This window comes from Nicotiana attenuata, unplaced genomic scaffold (genome assembly GCF_001879085.1).
Source record: "Nicotiana attenuata strain UT unplaced genomic scaffold, NIATTr2, whole genome shotgun sequence".
In the NCBI taxonomy this organism is placed as follows: domain Eukaryota; kingdom Viridiplantae; phylum Streptophyta; class Magnoliopsida; order Solanales; family Solanaceae; genus Nicotiana; species Nicotiana attenuata.
Window position 1 is genome coordinate 138,639 of NW_017670930.1, and position 23,646 is coordinate 162,284.

At 37.3% G+C, this 23,646-nt stretch overlaps 2 protein-coding genes across 2 annotated transcripts in view; both read right to left on the reverse strand.

Moving 5' to 3' along the window:
- The window catches only part of LOC109244566 (tripeptidyl-peptidase 2), a 35,003-nt gene extending 23,240 nt beyond the window's left edge, over positions 1–11,763 (reverse strand). Inside the window, exons 1-14 of the mRNA XM_019411675.1 lie at positions 11,195–11,763; positions 10,967–11,045; positions 10,740–10,813; positions 8,828–8,937; positions 8,594–8,674; positions 7,166–7,252; positions 6,930–7,072; positions 6,204–6,354; positions 5,975–6,097; positions 3,401–3,484; positions 3,122–3,309; positions 2,820–2,994; positions 2,626–2,747; positions 2,447–2,541 (exon numbers count right to left, since the gene is read on the reverse strand). Of these exons, the coding sequence (XP_019267220.1) occupies positions 2,447–2,541; positions 2,626–2,747; positions 2,820–2,994; positions 3,122–3,309; positions 3,401–3,484; positions 5,975–6,097; positions 6,204–6,354; positions 6,930–7,072; positions 7,166–7,252; positions 8,594–8,674; positions 8,828–8,937; positions 10,740–10,813; positions 10,967–11,045; positions 11,195–11,522 (1,840 nt within the window). The 5' untranslated portion in view covers positions 11,523–11,763. The remainder of the gene's footprint in view (positions 1–2,446; positions 2,542–2,625; positions 2,748–2,819; positions 2,995–3,121; positions 3,310–3,400; positions 3,485–5,974; positions 6,098–6,203; positions 6,355–6,929; positions 7,073–7,165; positions 7,253–8,593; positions 8,675–8,827; positions 8,938–10,739; positions 10,814–10,966; positions 11,046–11,194) is intronic.
- Positions 11,764–12,719: 956 nt separating this feature from the next.
- Positions 12,720–23,343, reverse strand: LOC109244567 (pectin acetylesterase 9). The gene is made up of 12 exons (XM_019411676.1): positions 22,520–23,343; positions 22,258–22,340; positions 19,412–19,541; positions 17,009–17,088; positions 15,624–15,743; positions 15,027–15,151; positions 14,884–14,944; positions 14,751–14,807; positions 14,584–14,661; positions 14,384–14,489; positions 13,593–13,741; positions 12,720–13,182 (listed from the first exon to the last, which is right to left on the reverse strand). The coding sequence occupies exons 1-12, from the start codon at positions 22,653–22,655 to the stop codon at positions 13,081–13,083; spliced, it is 1,227 nt and encodes a 408-aa protein (XP_019267221.1). The 5' UTR covers positions 22,656–23,343; the 3' UTR covers positions 12,720–13,080.
- Positions 23,344–23,646: the final 303 nt, after the last annotated feature.

Consider the following 23,646-nt stretch of genomic DNA (forward strand, 5'->3'; position numbering starts at 1 on the left):
CTCCAGGAAAAGATAAGTTAGCTCCCCGTACTCTTAAGTGCATATTTCTGGGTTACTCGAGAACGCAAAAGGGATATCGATGTTATTCTCCTGACCTTCATCGATTTCTTATGTCTGCTGATGTTACCTTCTTTGAAACCCAATCATACTTCACAGGTCCAGTTAATCACTTAGATATTTCTGAGGTGCTACCTGTTCCTTCTTTTGGGGATTCAGTCCCCATCTCCCATTCATCTTCCTCCATAGCTCCACCGCCTATAGTTCCAGTTCTAGTGCCACCACCTATAGCTCCAGTATCACCACCGAGTCCAGTGCCACCACCTAGTCCAGTTCCACCAACTATAGCTCCAGTGCCACCACCTAGTCCAGTTCCACCAACTATAGCTCCAGTGCCACCACCTAGTCGAGTTCAACCTTCTACAGCTCCACCACTCCTGACTTATCATCGTCGTCCGCCCCCAGCATCAGGCCCAACTGATTCACGTCCTGCACCTGACCCTGCTAATACTGCGGACTTGTCTCCTCTTAATCAACCGATTGCACTACGAAAAGGTATACGGTCCACAGTTAATCCTAATCCTCATTATATCGGTTTAAGTTACCATCGTCTCTCATCATCCCATTGTGCATTTGCGTCATCTTTGTCCTCTGTTTCCATTCCTAAGTCTACAGGTGAAGCACTGTCTCATCCCGGATGGCGACAGGCTATGATTGACGAGATGTCTGCTTTACATACGAGTGGTACTTGGGAGCTTGTTCCTCTTCCTTCAGGTAAATCGACTATTGGTTGTCGTTGGGTGTATGCAGTCAAAGTTGGTCCAGATGGCCAGGTTGATCGACTTAAGGCTCGTCTTGTTGCCAAAGGATATACTCAGATATTTGGACTTGATTACAGTGATACTTTCTCTCCCGTGGCTAAAATTGCATCAGTCCGCCTTTTTCTATCCATGGCTGATGTGCGCCATTGGCCTCTCTATCAGTTGGACATTAAGAATGCTTTTCTTCACGGTGACCTTGAGGATGAGGTTTATATGGAGCAACCACCTGGTTTTGTTGCTCAGGGGGAGTCTAGTGGCCTTGTATGTCGGTTGCGCCGATCCCTCTATGGTCTAAAGCAGTCTCCTCGAGCTTGGCTTGGTAAGTTCAGCACCGTTATTCAGGAGTTTGGCATGACTCGTAGTGAAGCTGATCACTCTGTATTTTATCGACATTCTGCTTCAAATCTCTGTATTTATCTGGTCGTTTATGTTGACGATATTGTTATTACCGGCAATGATCAGGATGGTATTAGTAAGTTGAAGCAACATCTCTTTCAGCACTTTCAGACTAAGGATCTGGGCAGATTAAAGTATTTTCTGGGTATTGAGGTCGCTCAGTCTAGCTCGGGTATTGTGATCTCACAACGGAAGTATGCCTTAGATATTCTTGAGGAAACAGGAATGACAGGTTGTAGACCTGTTGACACTCCGATGGATCCGAATTCTAAACTTCTGCCAGGACAGGGGGAGCCTCTTAGCGATCCTGCAAGATATAGGCGGTTGGTTGGTAAATTAAATTACCTCACAGTGACTAGACCTGACATTTCCTTTCCTGTGAGTGTTGTGAGTCAGTATGGATTCTCCATGTGATAGTCATTGGGATGTTGTTGTTCGCATTCTTCGGTATATAAAATCAGCTCCAGGCAAAGGCTTATTGTTTCAAGATCGAGGCCATGAGCAGATCGTTGGATACTCAGATGCTGATTGGGCAGGATCACCTTCTGATAGACGTTCTACGTCTGGATATTGTGTCTTAGTAGGAGGAAATTTGGTGTCTTGGAAGAGCAAGAAACAGAATGTGGTTGCTCGGTCTAGTGCAGAAGCAGAATATCGAGCAATGGCTATGGCCACGTGTGAGCTAATTTGGATCAAACAGTTGCTCAAGGAGCTAAAATTTGGTGAGATAAGTCAGATGGGACTTGTGTGTGATAATCAAGCTGCTCTTCATATTGCGTCAAATCCAGTGTTCCATGAGAGAACAAAACACATCGAGATTGACTGTCAATCTGTTAGAGAAAAGATACTCTCAGGAGATATTGCTACAAAATTTGTAAAGTCAAATGATCAGCTTGCTGATATTTTCACCTAGTCCCTCACTGGTCCTCGTATTAGTTATATATGTAACAAGCTCGGTACATATGATTTATATGCACCAGCTTGAGGGGGAGTGTTAGTTTCATTGTGTAAATAGTAGTAGGTAACCCTAATCCCATATGTATTAGGAGTAGGACATGTATTGTGTATATATATAGGGCTCAGTGTATCATTGTCTTAATTAATCAATAATAATATTTTTCTCCCGTGCATTCTCACAAAAACCATAGGGAAAATGGTCTGCAGCACCATGGAGCGCATAATGAAAAACAAGCGCACACAAAACACAAACATGAGCGCGCGCACACACATACACGGAGTTGGTTTACTTGTTTTGCCAGCCTGCTTGATCTTTACTTGATACCATACACATGGAACATTTTGCACTTTTTGGATGTACTCATAGGCCCTGAGATGACATTCAAGATATGAATCAAAAAGGGATCAATGGCCATGCGAAAGATCAAAAGCCAGAAGGAAGAGTGAACCTAACTTGTCAACCTGCATGAGTCCCTGTCCAGCGGATAATTTTTCTTCTAGTAAAGCACTCACGGGTACAGATGTATTCTCAAGAGCCTTCCGTACACTGTATGGACTAACAGGAATACCTTCTGCCTGCAGGTCACATACTTCAGTCAAAAGGAAAACAAGAGAAACCGAGTAAAATAACCATAACATTGGAATTACCTTCATAGCACTGACAAGTAAAGCCACCCCGCCACAGGCACATGGAGATGCCATTGATGTTCCATTCATTAACATGCGTCTTTGAAGGGTCCATGTGGGAACAGGAGCCACAGCACCACCAGGGGCACTTATGCAGACACCAAGATCACCATCCACAGTAGGTCCCCGACTAGACCTGCATTCTCTTGGAGCTCAGCTTTGTAGTTTAAATTCTAATAAAGAGACTGGCACAAAAGTATCCTAAAAAAAGGTCCAAGCACTCGAATTGGAAAAGGGTTGCAAACATTAAATAAGGTCCATACCAAGTGTATTCAAGGCCTTCAGTAGGTGGCTCAACTAATAAGTGAGTACCAGCAGCCATAGCTGGAGAGACATATGCTCCCACTCCAATTATGCTTGACGAAGTGCCACCAGGTGCACCCACAGTAGTCAAAGCCGGCCCGCTATTGCCAGCACTGCTGACAAATATTAGACGATGTTTGTTGACCACCTGAACTTTTCACCAAATGGTCAACCAATCAACAGATTTCTCATACATTGAACTGCCAGCAAGTGAAAATATAAAGGCAATAAAACATTACCTCATTGACAAGGTCAACAAAGCGGCCATAATCTGGCAGCAGTGTAGGTTCCCCATAACTCATATTGATGACATCACATTTATGCTGTCCATGAACAAGAATGCACATCTCAGAATTGATCAAAAATCAATGTAGTAACTATCCGTGAAGGAGCTTTAAATTGGCACTACACATATAGACAAAGCGCTTAACCACTTGACAAAAACGAGAACCTCATTGGTAAGCTAGGGTCACATGACACTTAATAAGGTTGTCAGACGTCATAGAGTAAGATATTATAGGACTCACACCAACTTGAATGTGTATGCCACGCAATACTGGCACTTTAGGCCAAAAGTACCAGCCTTACAGCAAGACTTGGAATTTAGCAATTAGCATCTTAAAAGCTATGCCAAAAGGAATAGTGCCATCGTAGAAAAACCTTTACAATAAACCAGGCATCGGCTGGGTTGACCGACCTAACTCACCCACATATTCCACAATTTGAGGCCAGGGACCTAGTTCAGCCACTGAGCGGGTGTGGACTGGTTCAATAGTAGCCAACCCATAAGCCATTCCAGCAAAGGACCAGATCAAAACTGGACTGCTCCGTACCAGGGAGAAAAAATTGTGTATCCAACGCTCATCTGACCATGTAAAAAGATTACCGTTGAAGCGGTCAATTCGGTCGTTTGTCTCACTCCCCCTTACCTCTTCAAAAATATTAGCTTGTTTAGAATTCTTTCCTATCGCCGAAAAAATAATAAAACTGACCATCTCAATTCATCTATTCTCACAAAAAACTTTCAATCTCAATTCTCTCTTAACTCTCTTACATTCTCAAGCTTTCTCTCCTTCAAAATTCCGATTTACAATGCTATCAATAGATGATTTGGAATAAGGTCTGAGAGACCTAAAAGGTGCTTAATATACCGTAACTGAGAATTGGATATGGAGAGAATAAGATCTCAGAGACCTAAAGTTGCTTAACATACCATCTAAAATTGGATGCAGATATCCGGAATGAAGAGCTGCATAATAGGAAACAAACAAGGAGTGGGAAGGGGAGAGTAGAAAACTAAAAAATCACTCGCCTCTAGAGACTGCATTATGAAGGGAGACCTTTCGCAAAGCAGAATGCTTTAAAAGGTTTCCAAAAACTTTTGCCCATTTCTAAACTGAAAGACATTGGTGAGGATGTAGCAAAATGGGACGCAGATTCTTTGGGACATACAGTTTAGAAGGGCATTGCATGATGGGAGAAAGAGCTGGAGTTGATGACTTTGCTGCACTCACACGCTTATGAAAGCTTATGAAAAAACTGACAAGAATGGATGTCAGGAAATGATAAGCCCGGTAACTCCTTTTCAAAAAAAAAAAAAAAAATCAAAGATTCTTCTTCTTCTTATATAATTCTTATGTATATGAATGCGAATCCACTTTCGTCTTTTAACGGAACCAATCTTCTCATTTACGATCAACATCTTTTGGAGCCCTTCTTGAACGAATATATTTCTATGGAAAAATAGAACGTCTTGTAGAAGTCATTGCTAAGGATTTTCAGGTTACCCTATGGTTATTCGATCATGATTAGCACTCAAGAGCTTGGGAGTGCTAATCATGATCATATCAGGAAAACACCCTCAGGAGCAGTTCCCTGTCAAATGATTTGAAAGGAGGACAAATTTCCTGCTTCTACAGTATGGCCACTTAAACTGAAATTTTCGGTCTTAGCAGTAGGGTTAGGGAGCTATTTTGGTTGCCGAATAATCAACTTCAGCTAATAAAAGCATACATGCCATTTTGGTGCTTTTATGTAAAGACCATTGCTATTAAAAGTCAACGCTCCGACACTTTGTGAAGCCAGAGGCTACTGCCTCATGGATGAGACCATACACGTTGGAGAAATCTGTTCTTCAACCATTACAATAACGTGCAAAGTGATGCCAATGAGAAAAGGTCATTTCGTTGAATAATGCTGAGCAATTGCTTAATATCGACATTATCGTATATTGGTTGTTAAAATTAGTTTTTTAATTGTAATTTGACTATTAAAATGCAAAATTCATATACGTTTGGTATTTTTGAAATTTTCCATAAATCGTGTGTTCCACTTGGAAGAAGAGCGTGCTTCACTTTGCTTTTCACTTCAAGCTCCGTGGACCTTGTTGCTTTTCGCGCTTTTTGCTTTTAAAGACACTGGTACAGAGATCAGAAAAGGATGCAAATCGCCTCTTAATCAATTGTAAAGTAACCTATAAACTGTGGCAGTTGATGCTAGATCTGCTTGCGAGGAAACAGACTATGGAAATTGTACCATGCGTAAAACTATGGAAAGACTTACTATGGTGCTGGCTAATAAGAGACAAAGGAACCAGAGCATTGTATTTCAGTCTACAAGCTGTTGATATCACAAAGAATATGATCGAGTTTCTACAGAAATTAACACCCAGACACAGAATTTAAAGCAGGAACTGCTGGAGATTTAAGAACTACCATTGCAGGAAGAAGAGATTCAAGAAAGGGAAAAGCACATTTGGCATGGGAGAGATCATGACTTAGCAGTAAAAGGATATACGGGTGAACAGGTCCTACCTCTACAGCAGCAATCAAGGCCCTAGTCAAACCAGTTCCTGTTTCCATAGATCCCAACCGTGAATCTCCAATTTTACAAGACACAATTTGTGCTCCAGGTGCAACTCCATTTAGCAAAGGTTCCTTCACAAAGACCACTCCACCGTCATACAAGCATTAAGCGAGTTGAATCTAGTGCCAGATAAGCATCAGTATAATGAAATTGTTGCCAATAGAAATGCTATCTTACCGCCGGGTGGAAGGCGGCGGCAATACCAGCAACATGTGTGGCATGTGGTGAGCTATCTGTTACAATACTTAAAATGTTTCCTCCATTGTAGACATTTAGCACACACGTACAGGCATCCAATTTACTAAAAACTCCATGTTTTTGTTCAAGCCTACAAGGTTAGTGGTATAAATTATGAAACTCCAAAAGGGTAAAGCAGTAGACACTAATATCGCAGTGTTCCTGTTCAAGTTGCATAAACCTCCCCAGTTACATCCCCCTTTCCGAGAAAACAAAGATACACACATATAGCCTCAACCTTATTGCTTTTTTTCCCACACAGACAATAAGACAAACAGCTCGCTCATAAGCAGCTTTCCGTATCTTCTTTTCCTCAGGCATGGCTCTATCAATGACATACTAGCATATAAGATCCTACCTACAGCATTATACCATCCCATACCTCCTTGAAGTTCATTAAACCATGTCTTTGCCATTGTATTTATTTTTCCCTGAACAGATGAACCTTTAACTTTTTATTGGACCACAGGATGTCATCTTAATGCGACAAAGTCGGATCTTAAATCTTTTCTGGAGCAAAATCCACATACTTCCTTTGAGACTTTGGCAAGCCCAACGACAAAAGCACATTTAATCAACTTCTAAAATTCTATGAAAGCAAATAAACATACCTTTGATTCAGTACACATACAAAAATTACTACTATTTCTAGCGGCCATGTTATACCTGTAATTAGTTAAAGGAACAAAATCCGCAAGCTTCCCACATCCTGGATCATTCTCAAGACTCTGTGTGTCCAAAGCAGCTCTCCAAAGTTCTCCGTCGTGCCATACAACAGCATCAATAACTGGCCCCTTATCATCGTAGCTCTACAACACATATTAGACTTAGCAATGGAAACAGAAAAATACAATTTATTGGTGAAGGACTTGGGAAATGGATCAGTATAAAAAGGTACGGACATCAGCTTGCTTGCGCAGGAGATCAACTCTGTTCTGGAGATCTTCACGGACACTTCTTAAGTGCACACCTTCGACTTTTGTGTGTTTCTGCAGAATTGGTAAAATTATGCTCAGTAAAACAAAATTAAAGTAAAATTAGATAACTAGAATAACGAGATTGAGAAAATAAGAGCATGTCCCTGCGCACAATGTCAAGCAATAAATGAGTTGGAACATATTACATAAAGTCATGAACTTTCCACCAATATTTTCAAATAGAGTTTGTGTGCTTGCTAGACGCACGAGTCAAGTGAAATAATGATAAATTGAATTCACGATAACTCAAAGTAGATACAATCAATAGCACGATATTTACTTTTTACAAAATAAAAAAAAAAATGAGTAAAGCACTCATAATAAGCAGGTAGCGAGAATGCCAGACAGAACTTTAAAGCAACGCAACATCCTTTTTCCTTGCCTGATTATTAAATTATACTTATACTTCAGAAATTTAAAGTAATCCAACTGCAAATCTCAGCCTCATCTCATCTGTATGAGCAATATACATCAGTTGTCAATTTAGTCAAGTTGCTCCTGTATCAACCAGTTAAGCTTTAAGCCATCATGGAATAACATAGTCAACTTCACATTAGGCCTCGACTAAGCAGAATCAAGAAAGCACTAGGCTAGGCTGCCACCATTTGCAAGGAGGCTGAATTCAGTATCTCTGCAAATTAAGATTAGCTTTTGATTTGCTGAACTTGGTTTTGTTTCAAACTTTTCTAGAAGTCATGTCGATGGTTCTAGCAGCTTTTGACAAACTTGGTGGCCAAGTACTAGACCATTGGCATGCACCCCTAAGTCACATGGTTTATTTTCTTTCTTAAGAGACTAAGGAATGTCTCTAGAGAGTGCTCTTCAAGATTTTACCTTCATAAGTTACAATAGATAAGTGGCTAACTTTTCTCTTTATTTCTTTCTGATTCGTGAGTTGAAACTGCAAGACAGTTGTGTTGCGAGAATGTGTTATATCTATCATTAATTGGTTGACATTCCACATGCTCAGTCATAAAAGATGAGCCAACCCACTCATCTGGTGGTTTAATATGTAATTAAGATAACAAACCTTTCCTTACTCTCTGCTATGTAAGAGCTTACTCTTTTGGTAAAATAAAGCTACCTAATTTGACATACTCAGAATTCCAAATCTTTGGTTTCTTTCCATGTAATATCCTTTTTTTCAGAAAGTTCTTTCCATGTAATATCCTGTTTTTCTCTTACTTTATAATGCTGCTTAAATGTCACAGCTCTTTAAAGAAATTACAAGTTTATTTGTCCTTTTAATTATCTCTTAGAATGATCATTGCGAATAAGTTAATCACCTCGACATTTTCGTTTTATCAAAATACGAGTAAATTGAACAAAATAGTCATACAGATGGTGCAGAACCTTATCGAATTCATCAAGTTGCTTTACAGCCTCTGCTATTGCTTCCTGATTTTTCTCATCCCACCTTTTCTTTCGTTCTTTCTGCAATTAAAAAGAGCTTTTAGAAACAGAGAACTTTAAGACCCTACAAGAAAGAAATCAAGTTGAACTTTAAAAAAAAGAAAAGAATTGAATTGTGAACACTTATATAAAGCATAGGATCCAGAATATAAGGAGAATGGCAACTAGATTCACCTTTACTCGAGAAGTCAGTGTATCAGTAAAGAGCTCATACACCAATTTGCAGCCAACATGCCACTCACCAGATGGATTCTTCCATGAAGAATTTATGACAAGAGAAGCCCCTACAAGAAAATTAATATATAAAGCATTAATGTTGTATATAAATTACTCAGGGGTAGGTGGATCCATAGCACCTTCTCCGTACTTTAAACATAGCAAGTACAGGAGTGCAGGAGAAATGTAAATGTAACGGGACCTATTATAATTTTTTCGAAAATTTAGAAGCGATGCAATTAACAAAAGCCATGTATAGAAGGATGCGCGAGAATAGTGTAGTTCCCTATCAAAAGCATAACCAAAATGTCTCAAACACATTAGCAAACACATTCCGGAATCTCAATAAATCTGACATCATCAGAAATGATAAAGGTCTACAGCATACATCATTCTAAACAGCAATAGAAGATACAATTCATTCTGGAAACACTTCTTACATATATTGAAGGAAGACTAGCAACATTGTACACCTCAATTAGTATATCTCCCATATTGAGGATGGATAAACGTGTCATTTGGGACACCCAAGATGTAGACTAGTGCTCAATCAGTGTTATCAAAGGCGAAAAGCGCAAAAAACTCTAAGGCCTATTGGGGCTTTAAGCGCAAAGCGCAAAGCGCAAATAAAGCATGGGCTTTAATGAAGAAAGGCGCAAATGGAGAAAAACGACAAATATGTATGTGTAGTCCAAGACTAAAATCTATAAGCATGAATACCAAATATATGGACAAAGAAATTGAAGAAAATTTATGACAGAGTGAAATATCAATTGTTTAGTGACACCTCTTCAGGATTACGCTTATTGGCAAGGAAAAGTATGTCTTAGAGCCTTGATGACAACACTGAAGCGCCCGCTAAGGGATACGAAGCGCTCAACATATTTTCAGCATCGCTTCAAGGATTAAGCGCGCTTTAAGCGTGCCTTTGATAACACTGTGCTCAATGAAATGGATAGAGAATCATGAGATCTCAGGTTCATATCCTAATGGAGACAAAACCACTAGGTTATTTCTTCCTATTTGTCTAAGTTAGTGTCGTCAAAGGCGCGCTTAAGCCCTGAAGCGAGGCTCAAAATATGTGGAGCGCTTCGCCTCGATTTGTGGGCGCTTTAGTATCGCATCAAGGCTCTTAGGCATACTTTTACTTGCCAATGAGTGTAATCCTGAAAAGGCAACATTAAACAATTGATATTTACTTTATCGTACATTTTTTCCAATTTCTTTGTCCATATATTTGCTATTCATGCTTATAATTGTTAGTCTTAGACTACATATACATATTTTTACTTTTTCTCCAGCTGCGCTTTGTTTCATGAAAACCCACGCTTTATTTGTGCTTTGCGCTTAAAGCCCCAATAGACCTTAGAGCTTTTTTGCGCTTTCCGCCTTTAATAACACTGCTCTAAGTCTTGGTGTACAGAGTTAACAATACTCGTGCTGATAGGAGGCAGCATATACCTCTGGTACGCACAATATGGCCTGGACACCACCGTCATAAAAGAAAATAAATGTGCCATTTGGGCTATTCGGAGATTAAAATCCAAGTAGAGGCAAAAACAATAGGTGATTCTAACGCTTGGACAGAGTTATCCGGTATATGTGCTAGTGGAATGTAGTTGATACCAGGACACCACAATTATCAAAAAGAAATTAGGAACTAAACCCTAGTTGGCATGGCGATATAAAGATTTAGACTGACTGGGGAAGTTTCAGTCATTCCATTAGTCAGCAGATGATTGAAGATTGAATTGGTCTATACTAGATGTAAATAAAAAATAAAAGTTGCAACATGATCAAACTATATCTTAAGGAGACAAGTGAAAGATTCTTATACAAAATTGCAAATCTATTTCTAAATTCAACGTACCAGAAGCCCCACGAATACAACAATCATTATCAGCCTTCACCACTGTAGACGTATCAACATCTCCGCTCCCGGTACTGCAAATAAAATTATCATTACCCGTCCAAATACTATAATTATCCTTAACAGTTGTAGTGCATGAAAATTTAGTATCTTTTTTAATACTAAAATATTAGTATTATATCCACTAGAAATAAAAGTCAAGTCAAACTTCAGATTGTCAAGCTCACCAATCTATAACATCTATGACCTTCGGCTTTCCATCAGAAGTAACTCGTAATCCAGCCGCAGCGGGATCAACACCAGAATCTGATACACTTAATTTCATAAGCAACAGTATAGAATACAAATTGGACGCTTAATTGCTTCATCTTCTATTTCTTTTAGTAACAATACGATTCTAGATATTATCGGCAATGAAAAAAAGGAATGAAGAATTTTGAAGTTGAGAAAACCACCGAAAATGGCAATGACGACGCCGCGACCGTCGTACTCAGGATGAGCTTCGATGAATCGATCAGCGGCAATCTCTTTCTTCGGCATTTGAGCAGCAAGGAAAGTGGATTCCTTAAGCTTGAAACTACGCACAGCTCCGTTACCGTCACTGGGTTTCACTAGCGAAGTACAAGGCATGGCCCTAGTTATTCTACCACTCTTAGTAAACCTACTATCGCTCTTTCCAGTTAGCCTTTTGGGCACAATGATGGGGGAAGAACGAGAAAGTAATGAGTGTGAATATGATTGAGGTGTCGAGAGTGGAAGTGATTTAAATAGTGGACTTTGCATTGCAGTGGCAGGGGTGTTTTAGTAACTTTGTTTTTCAAGGGTGTTTTAGTAATTTGAGTAGGAAGACGGCGGATTCCGGCGGTAGCGTAGGAGGAGAGATTGCCACCTGCCGGAAATTAAGGGGCTTGTGTCGTTGGGTTTAGATGGGTGTCCTGTGAGTTGAGTTTGAGTGTCAAATTACCTTATCCATCCTTGCATGAAAATTGCCCATTTGGGAACTTGCTCCACAAAATAGCCAAATATCTGTTGGGAAGAATTATCTAATTATTAAATTACAGCTAAAAGTTATTCTATAAATAGAAACTTTTCCTGATGAAACAATTTGGTACTTCCACGGTGAACATGTGAAGCTTGGCACATCTTTCTTTTTTTTTTCTTAGGAGAATGCTTCATTTGGATCCTAGCAATGTTGAGGGAGTCCCATATCAATATTTCTTGTTACATAGTAATAGAGGAGAAAGAGAATTCAACTGAATCGAGCTCCTAAGTCCTAAGACTGCTATTAAAATTGTTATCATTTGATTATCCGACTATTCCTCGTGGACACATGTGAATCAAACTATTTGTCGTAAAATGTTGTAAACACCATGGTTGCCAATGTCTATACTGCGAACTATTTCTTCTTTTCTTATTATTGATTGATGAAATCTCCAAATATGTCTCACAACTGATATTTTTTAACAGTGTTGTAGTTCTGCTTTCTGATTTCTCCCACAGTGGCTTTGCTTATATAGTTCGTTAGTTTAGGCCATTCTCATTTCTATTCTGTTACAGTTATATTTTCTTTTTCCATGACACCAGAATGGAGAAAGAAAATGACATGTTACACCATATAGGCAAGACTTTTTACCAGTCCCATGGGCTATGGACCTGCAAAGGATTTGTATTAACGTGGCATTATCTATTCCACTTTCAAAACAAATGACAAAAATGGCAAAACAAACAAGTCCCGACAATAACCGCATCAAATGCCAGATGACAAAAAAGGGCAACCCGGTGCACTAAGCTCCCATTATGCACGGGGTCCGGGGAAGGGTCAAACCACAAGGATTTATTGTACGCAGCCTTACCCTGCATCTCTGCAAGAAGCTATTTCCACGGCTCGAACCGGTGACCATGACAACAATTTTACCCGTTATGCCAAGGCTCCCCTTCGAAGTGCTAGAAGACAAAAGACCAATGAAATTATTTAGTTGATTAACAGAGCAATAGTGATTAGTGAATATATTTCTTTGGCCTGATATTTGAACATAAAAGTTCAGATTCAGTTGTATGGAATCCAGCATTATCGTATTCTTTGCTAAAAATAATGTATACATATTTGTTCTGTGTGACTAATCAGCATCTCCAACATCTCTCCTCTCAGAATATAAGAAAACTGCTTTTTACTCTGCAATATATTATAAAATCTTATAAAAAAACACCTACTCCTTCCAGCATCCCACTTCTAAAAGAATCAATCTGCAGTATATAACCAGCATTGTCTGTATGGTTGTGTATAGCTGAGTTTCCGGGTGCCAATTACCCTTTAAAAATCAGCATGTATGAGATCTCTGTATCAAATCATGTTGTGACAAGTTGTGTCACAAGGATATGCACAATCAATCTCCTTGCTCACATTTCTGCTAAAGTACCAATTGCCAACTGCCTCTGCAATTGTCTGAAAAACGAATGTTTCAAAATTAGTAGACACAAAATCGAAAAGAAATTAACTTTTGTGCTTGATAGGTTGTCAGTTGCATCAGATCGTATATTGACTTGTACATATCTTGTGCAATTCAGGATAAACAACACCACTCTTTCTATAAACACGGAGAATCATTTACTACTTTGTAGATTTTAGCAGAAAACAAATAAGAATCTTGGATTCCAAGATTGTGAATGACAGTATGATCTGATAAAAATCTTGCATAGTAGTAATTAACAAACACAAAAGATTTTAGAAGAAACTGAAAGGGACTGGAATTACTTCACACACTAAAACATTGTTCTTTGCCATTTTAGCGTTAAGTTTGCATTTCAAGTAAGTATTGTGCCACGCCAAAGATGTGAAAAATTTATTTGACCAACCTTGTTGTTTATTCGAGGAGAGCCAACTGCGAACCAGGTATCTTGTGTCTCACTTTGACAATGAGTGAAGCAAGAGTTTATGTACATCCCACCTCTTCTTGAATATTCATAGAAAACTCTCAGAGCTTCAAGCATATCTTTCCGGAACCCTGAAAATAGTCAGCAATGAGGTAACCATGGTTACTGCCATCAATAACGACAGAAATTACAAATTCTGAGAAAGGTACATATAAAAATAAAACTAACAAATGTACCGTGATAAGAGTAGCATAGCATAGTATGTTACCTAAGATTGCTATAATCTGGTTGCCGAATATTTGAACACTTCGTGAATTCAATTGATATTTCTTTCTATCAGACCCTTACAAGATTCAACTCTTTTTGCCAAATCAATCCCTCCCAACCTTTTAACTGCCTAAGGACCTACATTAATGACTTATGTTGAATTGTGTGATATCATGTTAAGAAATGAACTTTGGGCCTAACTCAACCTCAAAAGTTAGCTCATTAGGTGAGGATTGCCCAAAATCATATAAGGAAACCAATTACCCCAAAATTGATGTGGGAGTTTTAACAATCCCGTACACTCAGGATTGGACATCTAGAGTGTGTACAATATAACATGAATGCTCAAAATTGGATAACCAAGAATCGAAATGGTCTGGCTCTGAAAGCATCTTGATTGCGTGACCATCTCATCTATAAGCTTAAGTTGTTAGAGAGCGCACTTTTATTTATTTAATTATATCTTCAACATCTTCAAAGATAATCATATATTAATCTTTGTCAACCTTGCAAAATATTTAGTTGACTTGGATTGCATGCCGTAACGTTGAGCTCGCAATGATACCAGTGCCTTTGAGGATCAGAAGAAGGCGGAACCAATATGTGATGGAACTGCAAAAGCATATGGTCAGATTACTGGCACCGTGCATCACAAACATTACTTTGAAGTATGCCTAGATTTTAACAAATTGCAGAATGATCTTACTTGGTACACGTCATATGCTGAATTTAAGATGAAGAATGGCGTTCTGATGTATGGTAATGCATACTGTGGGAAGAAGCACTGCATGAACATCTCAACAATTCTTAGAAGATTGCTCAGTTTCATCACCAGCTTATGAACAAAATAAGAGGAGAGTGCTTAGATCATACCAGGTGTGGATAGTAGAGAGTAGAAGTGCAATTTTGATTGAGATTTGGTTCTACCCCCTTCAGAAAACCACATTTGTCAGAACAAGATAGCGCAGTATAAACATTCCTGAATCTAGCCATGATAAGAGCATACCTGTAGGGAAATAAGATCTTCATAGAAAGATCTGATAGTGTGGTTCAGACTTATATCTCTCCTGCAAAAACAAATGCAAACATCCCATTAAGTGTAAGATGGAGAGGAAATCACATTTGCCTGTTCAGTTGGCAGAAACATACTCATCTAAAAAGAATCCAGCATCACTCAAGCATTTCACACTAGCATTCTTTGGTAGATAACCGGTGAAGTTGTCACAATGCAAAAAGGTCGCCAAGCCCCCAGCGGAGCAGCCAGAAAGCAAAGCCTAGAAAGAAATGCCGTCAGTATAGTTTTAAGCAGAAAGTATCTTTTAGTAAGGGAGTAAGTATGAAGTTAAAATATTTGTATTACATGTCTTTTGGAAAAAAAAAATCAATCAACAAAGAGATTATCATGTTATATACTTAAAGTTACAGAGTTTGAATATAAACATACTGAAAGATCCCAAGCAGATTTGTATAATATTTGGCAGTTGTCTATTTGTTTACTGTTACAGAAAATGACTATTTAACTCAGAAAGGCAAGACCCTCTTATTATCCTCTCTATGTCCTCACAAGAGACTAATATTTGTGTATTGGGCATGATGGGGAGGGGGTAGTGTGTGGTGAAGGAACCAAATGCTGTTTATCATATTGTTACCCAAAGTATAACTATAGACCTGTATTTGTGGTCATAAGCCTTGACGCTCATCATCACATGCTGTTTAAGTGCAAAGGAGTATGTCTAATGTCATTACCTTCTTTGCTCGCCCGAGACCTTTTGGGAGAAGATCAAGAATAATTGCTTGCCAAATTCTTTGCCCTCTGAAATAAAGCAGTGTGCTCCCATTTCGCTCGCTGCTGCTACGGGAATATGTCTGTGCTTCATTTCACGTAAGAAAAGTACTCAGTTAAAAGTAAGGACAGGGTACAACTCAGACAGGATACACCTTTATCAAGACCATAATTATTTAACTAGTCCAAAGACAAAAGTAATTGACTTTGAGACATCTAATAATGAAGAAAATTCATAGTAACGCAAATGGTAGTCATGATAGAATCCAAGACAAGTAAGGTCATAATAATTGGTAGAAAGAGCAGGGATTGAGATAACAAATAAAAAGAAGTCAAAAAAAAAAAAGTTCCATATTGGCCTTGATCCAAGTCTGACCATGCTTTTCAAGCTCTAAGGTTCCGAACTAATGTGAATTACGTGCAGGCGCGTATGTAGCGTATACGTGACGGGTTCAACTGAGCCCATAACTTTTGATGCGGAGCATAAATTTATGTGTAAAATCTAATAAAATTGCAACAAATAGTAGATTTGAACCCATAGCTTTAAGAATATAATGAGTTCAATGCTAACAATCATAAAGGCTGAACCCATAGGGCTTAAATCCTGGATCCACCTCTGATTACGTGCACATAAATTCTAAAGCAAATGAATGTTGCTATGCAAATTATGATTCTTTTCCATCTTTTTCTGTTGAATTTCCATAATGTTCCACAAAAATATTATGAAGCATCATTACACTGAGGTACTCAGAGCTTGTAATGCCGTCTCTCATCACTAATTGAAGTGAATCCTAGACTTGCAGTTCATTTCCTAAACGCGTGAATATTAGTCATATTAAACAATATCTCCTAAGCACAATTTTGTGTTTACCCTTTCTTAAAGACAGTTATTTTTTTCTCGTCCACAATTATTAGGAATACTTAAAAGATTTCATCGAACCAAACCATACCTAGCTCAAGTAACTTGAAATGAAGTCTCAGCAAAAAAACACTTAGTTTCATGACTTCTACTGGTTCTATACACCCATAGTTTAGCTGATAAAACAAGATAAAACAGCAATAAAGCAAAGAAGTTTGCTCATTTGGCACGAGGAAAACAAAGCGCCCGATGAAGCTGAACTCTCATTTAAAATACTTTAGATAGGTGACTATCAAACAAAATATTTATTGTGGAAATAGCGGCCAGGAGACGGCATTGATAGTTCTTAATATAATAACCAAACAATAATGAGGATTAGAAAACTAATTTCAATGGAACTTGCTAAGCAGGATCTAGTAGAGACGAATCTACTACTACTAAGGCAAAAAAATCAGAAAGTGGGAATATTTAAGAGGTAGAGAGTTTTACCCCATTATAGAACTTAGAATCACCAGCGAATGAGGCTCCATCACAATATCTGAGCTTCACCCGGTTCCAGTTGTAGAAATCTGCATTTGTTTTTGGATTTCTCCTTTAGTTAGTTGCATAATAATCTTTTAAACCATGTTAGTTTATCAATGCACAGGAAAACGGAAATTCTGAAAAAGATTATCCTCAATACGCGAAAGGATGATAAGTATTGATAACTGTAAAGAAATAGTCCTATCCGATTCATTCAATTACATTTGAAACAAAGTTTAACTTCCAATTATGCTTTAGTCTCCGGATCATGTTGCTGTTAAAAAAGTGAGAAACTCTCAAGTTCAATAAAAGAAAGGAAAATTAGGGAAAAGATTATTGACTGAAGAGACCGCCTTTTTTTTACCAGTGTAGATTGAGGTTCCACACTCAATATTCATTGTTCAAGCTCCTTAACAGTATTATTGACTTGTTAAAAACCCTTAGCTCACGCCTCAGTCACAGCACCAAATTAGAAAGCCAGAAAAAATAACGTGGACTCTCAGTAAGTTCTTAGTTTTAACGTTTAATTGTCAAGGATCCAGGATTTTGGCAGGATGGGTGCGCTATTAAAGAAAGGTGGATCTCGGATATAAATTTTACGAGTTTAACCTTTAGTTCTTACTATTGCGCACCCATAGCACTTTGGAATTTTAAGTTCAATTTTTTTTTAAATTGTAATTTTCTTACATCTATATCTATTTTCAATGTTGAAAATACTAGGATTAGTTGAATCCATTGACTATATGCTACATCATACAATGCTACTAATTATAATATACACATTTTGTTTAATGAAATAAGATTTTATAGTGACAAAAGAAGAATAGAAAACTCAATATTTGAAAAATTGAAAAAATAAACAAAACAAAAAAAAGAAAAGAGAAATACTTAATTAATACACAAAAAGTGACATCAGACAGGCTCATCTCACGTGGGCGTCTAGTTTTAGGAAGAAAAAAGAGAAAAGAACAATAATACTCACAACCTCACTTAGAGAGGTACACCCAATAATCTTCACATTATATAATACTTTGACCGTGGGTGCACACACGTATATTTAAATATTTTTAAAAAAAATATAACATTATCATACATGATTTAGGGAGAGGAGTATGGATTCACGTGCCCCATGGAACCTCCCCTAGATACGCCCCTGACTGTTAGGGTTAAATACTTAAATTACTTATTAGTATAAATATCGGGTGAATGTAACTATTTCAAGAGAAGTCCTTTAGGTAGGCTTTACTGGAGAGTACAAATGTACGATGGGAAATGCAGGGCAGGGGTCACAAAATGCATAAATCATGTAACATGTTAGAAAAAGTGGTCTATTTGCTTTGTTTTGCTGTCCTCCAAGTTCCAACTGGCTGTCGGTGCACCCATTTAGCCTACTTACAATTTAACAAAACTATGATTAATTTATGTTTTCTTTGTCCATAATATAACTGACAGGGTAAGTGTTTTAGATGCTGGACCTCTAAAACAGGGCATACAAAATTGACATTTGTTTCCCGCAATATCTAAGAAACTAATAAATAATGAAATATAGGGCAGGCACAGTCCTTAATTTTGGACTTCAAAACAAATCTAACTGACAAGAGGATTAAACAAAAACAAAAAAAAAATCTAATTAATAGAAAGGCATCGGAGCAGAGCAGAGATCGAACTGCAATGTTTTAGATTTGGAGGATAGCAAACCAAAATAGCTGTATGATTTGGCCTCAAACTATTAATCACGTGGAAAGGGACAACATCAAACGTGAGGAACATGGACCTTGTCACACAAGAATACTACATTTGACAGCATTTTGTACTCCTACTTACAAGATTGGCATTTCACATGCTTCCGGTTAATTTTCTTTCTTTCTTTGGTCCTTGACATAAGCAGCGGAGGCAGCATTTCCACGAAGTTGAAAAAGAAAAAAGTTAAAATAAACCTCCGTTCTAATTTATGTGAACTTGTTTGACTGGGCACGAAGTTTAAGAAAAAATGAAGCCTTTTGAAATTTATGGTCCTAAACAAGCCAAAAAGGGGCCAGAGTATTTGTGTGGTTATAAAAGCTTCTTATTAAAGGTAGAATTGTAAGTTTAAGCTAAATTGTTACCAAATTTAGAAAGGGATCATTCTTTTTGGAACGGACCAAAAAGGCACATAAACTGGAAAAGGGGAGAATAGCTAGTGGGAATTGAATTTTGAACCCCCTTAACCATTAAGCTACTCTTTTGGACTATGTTAAGGGGATTCAAAACTTAATATATAGATGTAAAAAATAAATTTTGCCTTATATATACAATATAGTTTTTCAACGAAGGGAGTTCGGGTGAACCCCTTCGGCCCCTGCTTGATATAATGATAAGTTTGTGAATTACCAGGATTTAAAGACGCATTGTTGCTGAGAATGCCGGAGAAGACCTCCCACTTATTCATGTAACGAGTTGATCCCCGCCGAGTTTTGGATCTATCCAAGCATGATTTGATATCATTGCACCACCCACCACCCTGTTATTGCAATCAATATGAAATTAAAATGTCAGACATTTCTCAGTATATACTTTTTGGACAAACTTGCATACCCCATTTATCCTTTTCCTTTTTTCGTCTGTTAGCGTAATGTAATGTAATGCAACTTTTTCCCCTAAACAGCAAGTAGCCAAAAACACAAAATTTCAATTATTAGTATCACAAGTTTTAATTTCAATAACTTTCTAATCACTCTAGCTAAGTGTTTTTTTATATAAATATAATAGTATTATCTGAATCAGCTTCCATGCACCTCATGACTATTTTACGGGATATACGTGTTACCTATACCAACACATGTACCACCTAAAGTTTTTTGTGTTTTTCGGATTTCAAATTCTGAAAAGAAGTAGGAAAAAGGAGAGAGGATACTGTCACCGGCTATAGAAGTGTGCTTTTCAACATCTAGTCCTAGTTATAATACTCCGTAAAATGACAACTTTGACTCTCTTTTGTGGTCCATATGCAAGTTGTCATGTCGTAATATTAAAAAGAGGCCATATGCCCAACTGGAAGAACGTATTCAAGCCGCCCTTTGAAAACCAAATGACAGGATAAGCTTCTAATATGTTATCACTAACAAATAGTGAAGACCTAATTATTGAGAAATGGAAATGGACAAATTGAATGAGAGAGTAGGGGTCCGTTTTTAGATAAATGGACAAACATGTTACGTTTCTGTTCCGCTCACCAATCCTTTTTTGCCTTTATAGGTTGATAAGTATTAAGTCATAAGCTCGCCCAAGTTTCACACTAGAATACTACAATCCGTGCATCCACTTTTGTCATGCTTTGGACTGGATGAAAAGAAGAAAAAGAGATGAAAACGTATTTAAAAAGAGAAAAGAAAAAGGTGAGAATACGAGAGGTAACTTTATGTTTTTGAATTTTAATAAAAAAAGAAATTTGATCTCATTTAACAGTAATACTTTTTATAAAGAGTTATTCTGTTAATAAACTTAAGATCTTATTCGACATTATCAAAGTTTCATTTTGATATGGAAAGAAGATGGGAAAAGAAAATTTGGCTCACGACCTTATCCTTAATTTTATTCCTTATTCCCTCTTTTTCTCCCTAAAAATCAATCTAAAAGCAAGAGTTAGACTCACCCCTTCTCCTCTACATCCTTTTTTCCTTTTCTTAAATCCAGATGATCAGATAACTAAGACATTTAATTTTTGACTTTTTGCGCATAATAAAAACTGTATGGACATCTTAATGCATGTAGAAAAAAAAAAAAAAAAAAAAAAAAAACTAGGAACATATGAAGAGGCATGTTACATTAGTGCATCTTAAATCTTTATGCATAAATAATTCCGTCACTCCTTCCCATTACTTTTGCCTATTGGAACCATCATGTCCATAATCACATAAAGTTTCTCTTTGCTTTGTTTGTCCTCTCTGTGCAGGCCAAATGTTCTTTTTTAACTTATCGTTTTGAGCATCATGCGACATGTTCACCAATTAACAGACAACCAACTAGAGTAACATTTTCAATTTTGATAATTATGTTTGATAAAACCAATACAATGTAATCGGGCAAAACAGTGTGATTGAGAGAATTTACCTTCTTACCCTAAGGTATAACCTTTGAAACAGATCGCAGAACATCCAAATGCACTAAAGTTATTTAAGCTAGAAAAATTTACAAGCAGGAGAGAAATATTTCCTTTTTGTTCATGTTAACAATTAAATACTCTATGTGAAATCAAGCATTACATGTTCAATTTAAAGCGAATCAGAATAACGAATTTAAGGAAATATTTCCCGTTTGGATCTAGTTTTTGAAATTGGTCCTATTTTTTGTTTCTCGAAAATAACTATGTGTGACTTTGTAGTGAACTTTGAAAGAAATTCCTGCGTTTATTTTAGGTTAAATTTTCAAAAATATTATGAATTCCCAGAGCATGTAAACATTTACATATAATTAAAAATTAGAGAAATATCAGCTATAAGTCTTTATTTGCTACTCTCTCCGGTTCACCTTAAATGATTTTTTGACATTTTTTTGTGGTCCACAATATTTGATTTTTCAGATATCAAGAAGAAATTAATTTTTTCTTTTCCAAGGTTGCCCTCAGAGCAAAGAAGTAATTTGTTATATTTTTAATGAACAAATTAAGGTTAATATGATCGATCTCGTTGTTAATTAATGTCGAAAGGTGGATTACTAAGTGAACCGGATGGAGCAGTATGAAACTTACTTCGAATAATAATAAGTTAATAACTGAAAGCAAAATAAAGTTCTTCTTTAGCCGCATAGGCCAAATACAAAGAAAGCGGAAATAAACGGGAAAAAGGAAATACAAGTAGTACGTAAAAAGATCAATTTGGAGTACTTAAATGAAAAGGAAAATAAAAAAGTGGGTTTCAATTTCCAAAAAAATGAGACAAGACCTAAAAACAGCATTAAGGTTGTTTTCTAACTTCCTAAACCAACGTCAAAACGTGTTTTAACCGAAACACCCACGATATCTGTTTTAGTGTTCTGTAACCAAAAGAAAAAGTAGAGAGAAGTAATTACTCACTAAAGAAAGGCTGCAAGCACGTTCATCAAGAAGTAGAGAAAATATAGAAAAGCAGTAAAGCAAAGAAGTCTCTGTAACTACTCATTTACTTAACTGTACTCAATGAATCTTTTTTTCCTTTCCTTTAACTTCCCTCTACAGGAAACTCCAAATATGAATTACTTACCTCAAATTGCAAAAGCCAATTGCTTGCTCCTGCTCCAAATCCTCGGTGCAGGTGATACGCAGGCAAACTTCCATCCAAACAATCTGCAAAATCAAAAATCAATGTTTAATTAACCACGCCATTAATTACCTGTACAAAACTAGTCATAAACTAGTGCTTTAATGGAATTTTTGCGTTTGGTAGTGAAATTTAAGAGGAATTATTAATGATTGGTAAAAAGGAAATTAAAGCTCTCAATAAAGATAGGGCATGGGGATATTACATGCTCCTAGAGTAGAAGCGTTATGGACAAGAGTCATGTTGACCAGAAGCCGATTCTGTTCTCCTTTTGAGTAAACCAGCCATGGCCAGCAAATTAGCAGAACCAATTTCAACAGGATAACTGAATTCACATTCATTTTTTACTGCGCTCCCCAATGAAAAAACAAAAAAAGTGGAATGCAGCAATATTTATAGTGAATCCGCAGTTCACAGAATCAATGTGTGGAGAGACGAATATTCTAGAAAACGAATAGAGATGTGAATGTAATCCACCAAGAAACTTGTTGGATATAGGAGTAATTAATATTAGAATGAATTATTTTCTATGAATGGATGAAGGATTTAGATTTTCGCTGTTGACTGAAGAAAGAAAAGCATTTAATTTACACCGCGAATAAGGAAATAAAACTCAATCAAAACTTCTATGCTTAAAAGGAAACAAAAAAAAGAAAAACCACAAGTTCTGTGCCTTCAGTAGAAGAAATTTGCAGAAGCACTGAAGAAAAGGATGAAAATGGCTTGAAAAAGGAAGAAAGAGAGTTGAAACAGAGCCCCATACAAAAGTTGTAGTGTATGAAGGGAACTCCCGAGGGAGGGAAAGAAATGGGAATGTCTTTGTTATGGTTTTAAGTGTGTGTGTATGTGTATGTGTGTGACGGATTAAAGAAATGACTTTAAGAAGAAGGCCAATGGGCAATGGGGAAGGTGTGGGTTAACAAATTTTGTGAGAGTAGTGGGGTCAGCCGCAATGGCAATTGACAGGTGATAGATGAGATTAGAGGAGAAGTGAGGATGCGAGTGGGACCAATTTTTGGTTATGGTTAAGTAAGGAGCAAGCTATATCATTGAGCCTTTTGGCGCTAAATGTACTACTCTCTCCTTTTCTTATTATTGTCAACAAGGATGAAATCTTACAGAGCAAGTGATGTATGCACTGTCGCATCCAATGTACACATCGTGGAGTTGGAATTAGTAGAGTGCAATTTTGTAAAATCAAATTCCACCAAAATTAGAAATGTGATGTTACTTTCGTGAAAATTTTCTCTACTACGTTCAAGATCTGTTCACAATTTTCATGATTCATGTAAATTTAATACAAATTTGTAATAAAATTCCTGTGATGTTAGA

Coding starts and splice junctions, on each gene's coding strand:
- LOC109244567 (XM_019411676.1), bottom strand. CDS start 22,655: ATGAATGTGAATTCAGTTATCCTGTTGAAATTGGTTCTGCTAATTTGC. Junction 22,341..22,519: donor CGCTTCTACTCTAGGAGCAT/GTAATATCCCCA, acceptor TTGATTTTGCAG/ATTGTTTGGATGGAAGTTTG. Junction 15,152..15,623: donor GTCTCGGGCGAGCAAAGAAG/GTAATGACATTA, acceptor ATTTCTTTCTAG/GCTTTGCTTTCTGGCTGCTC.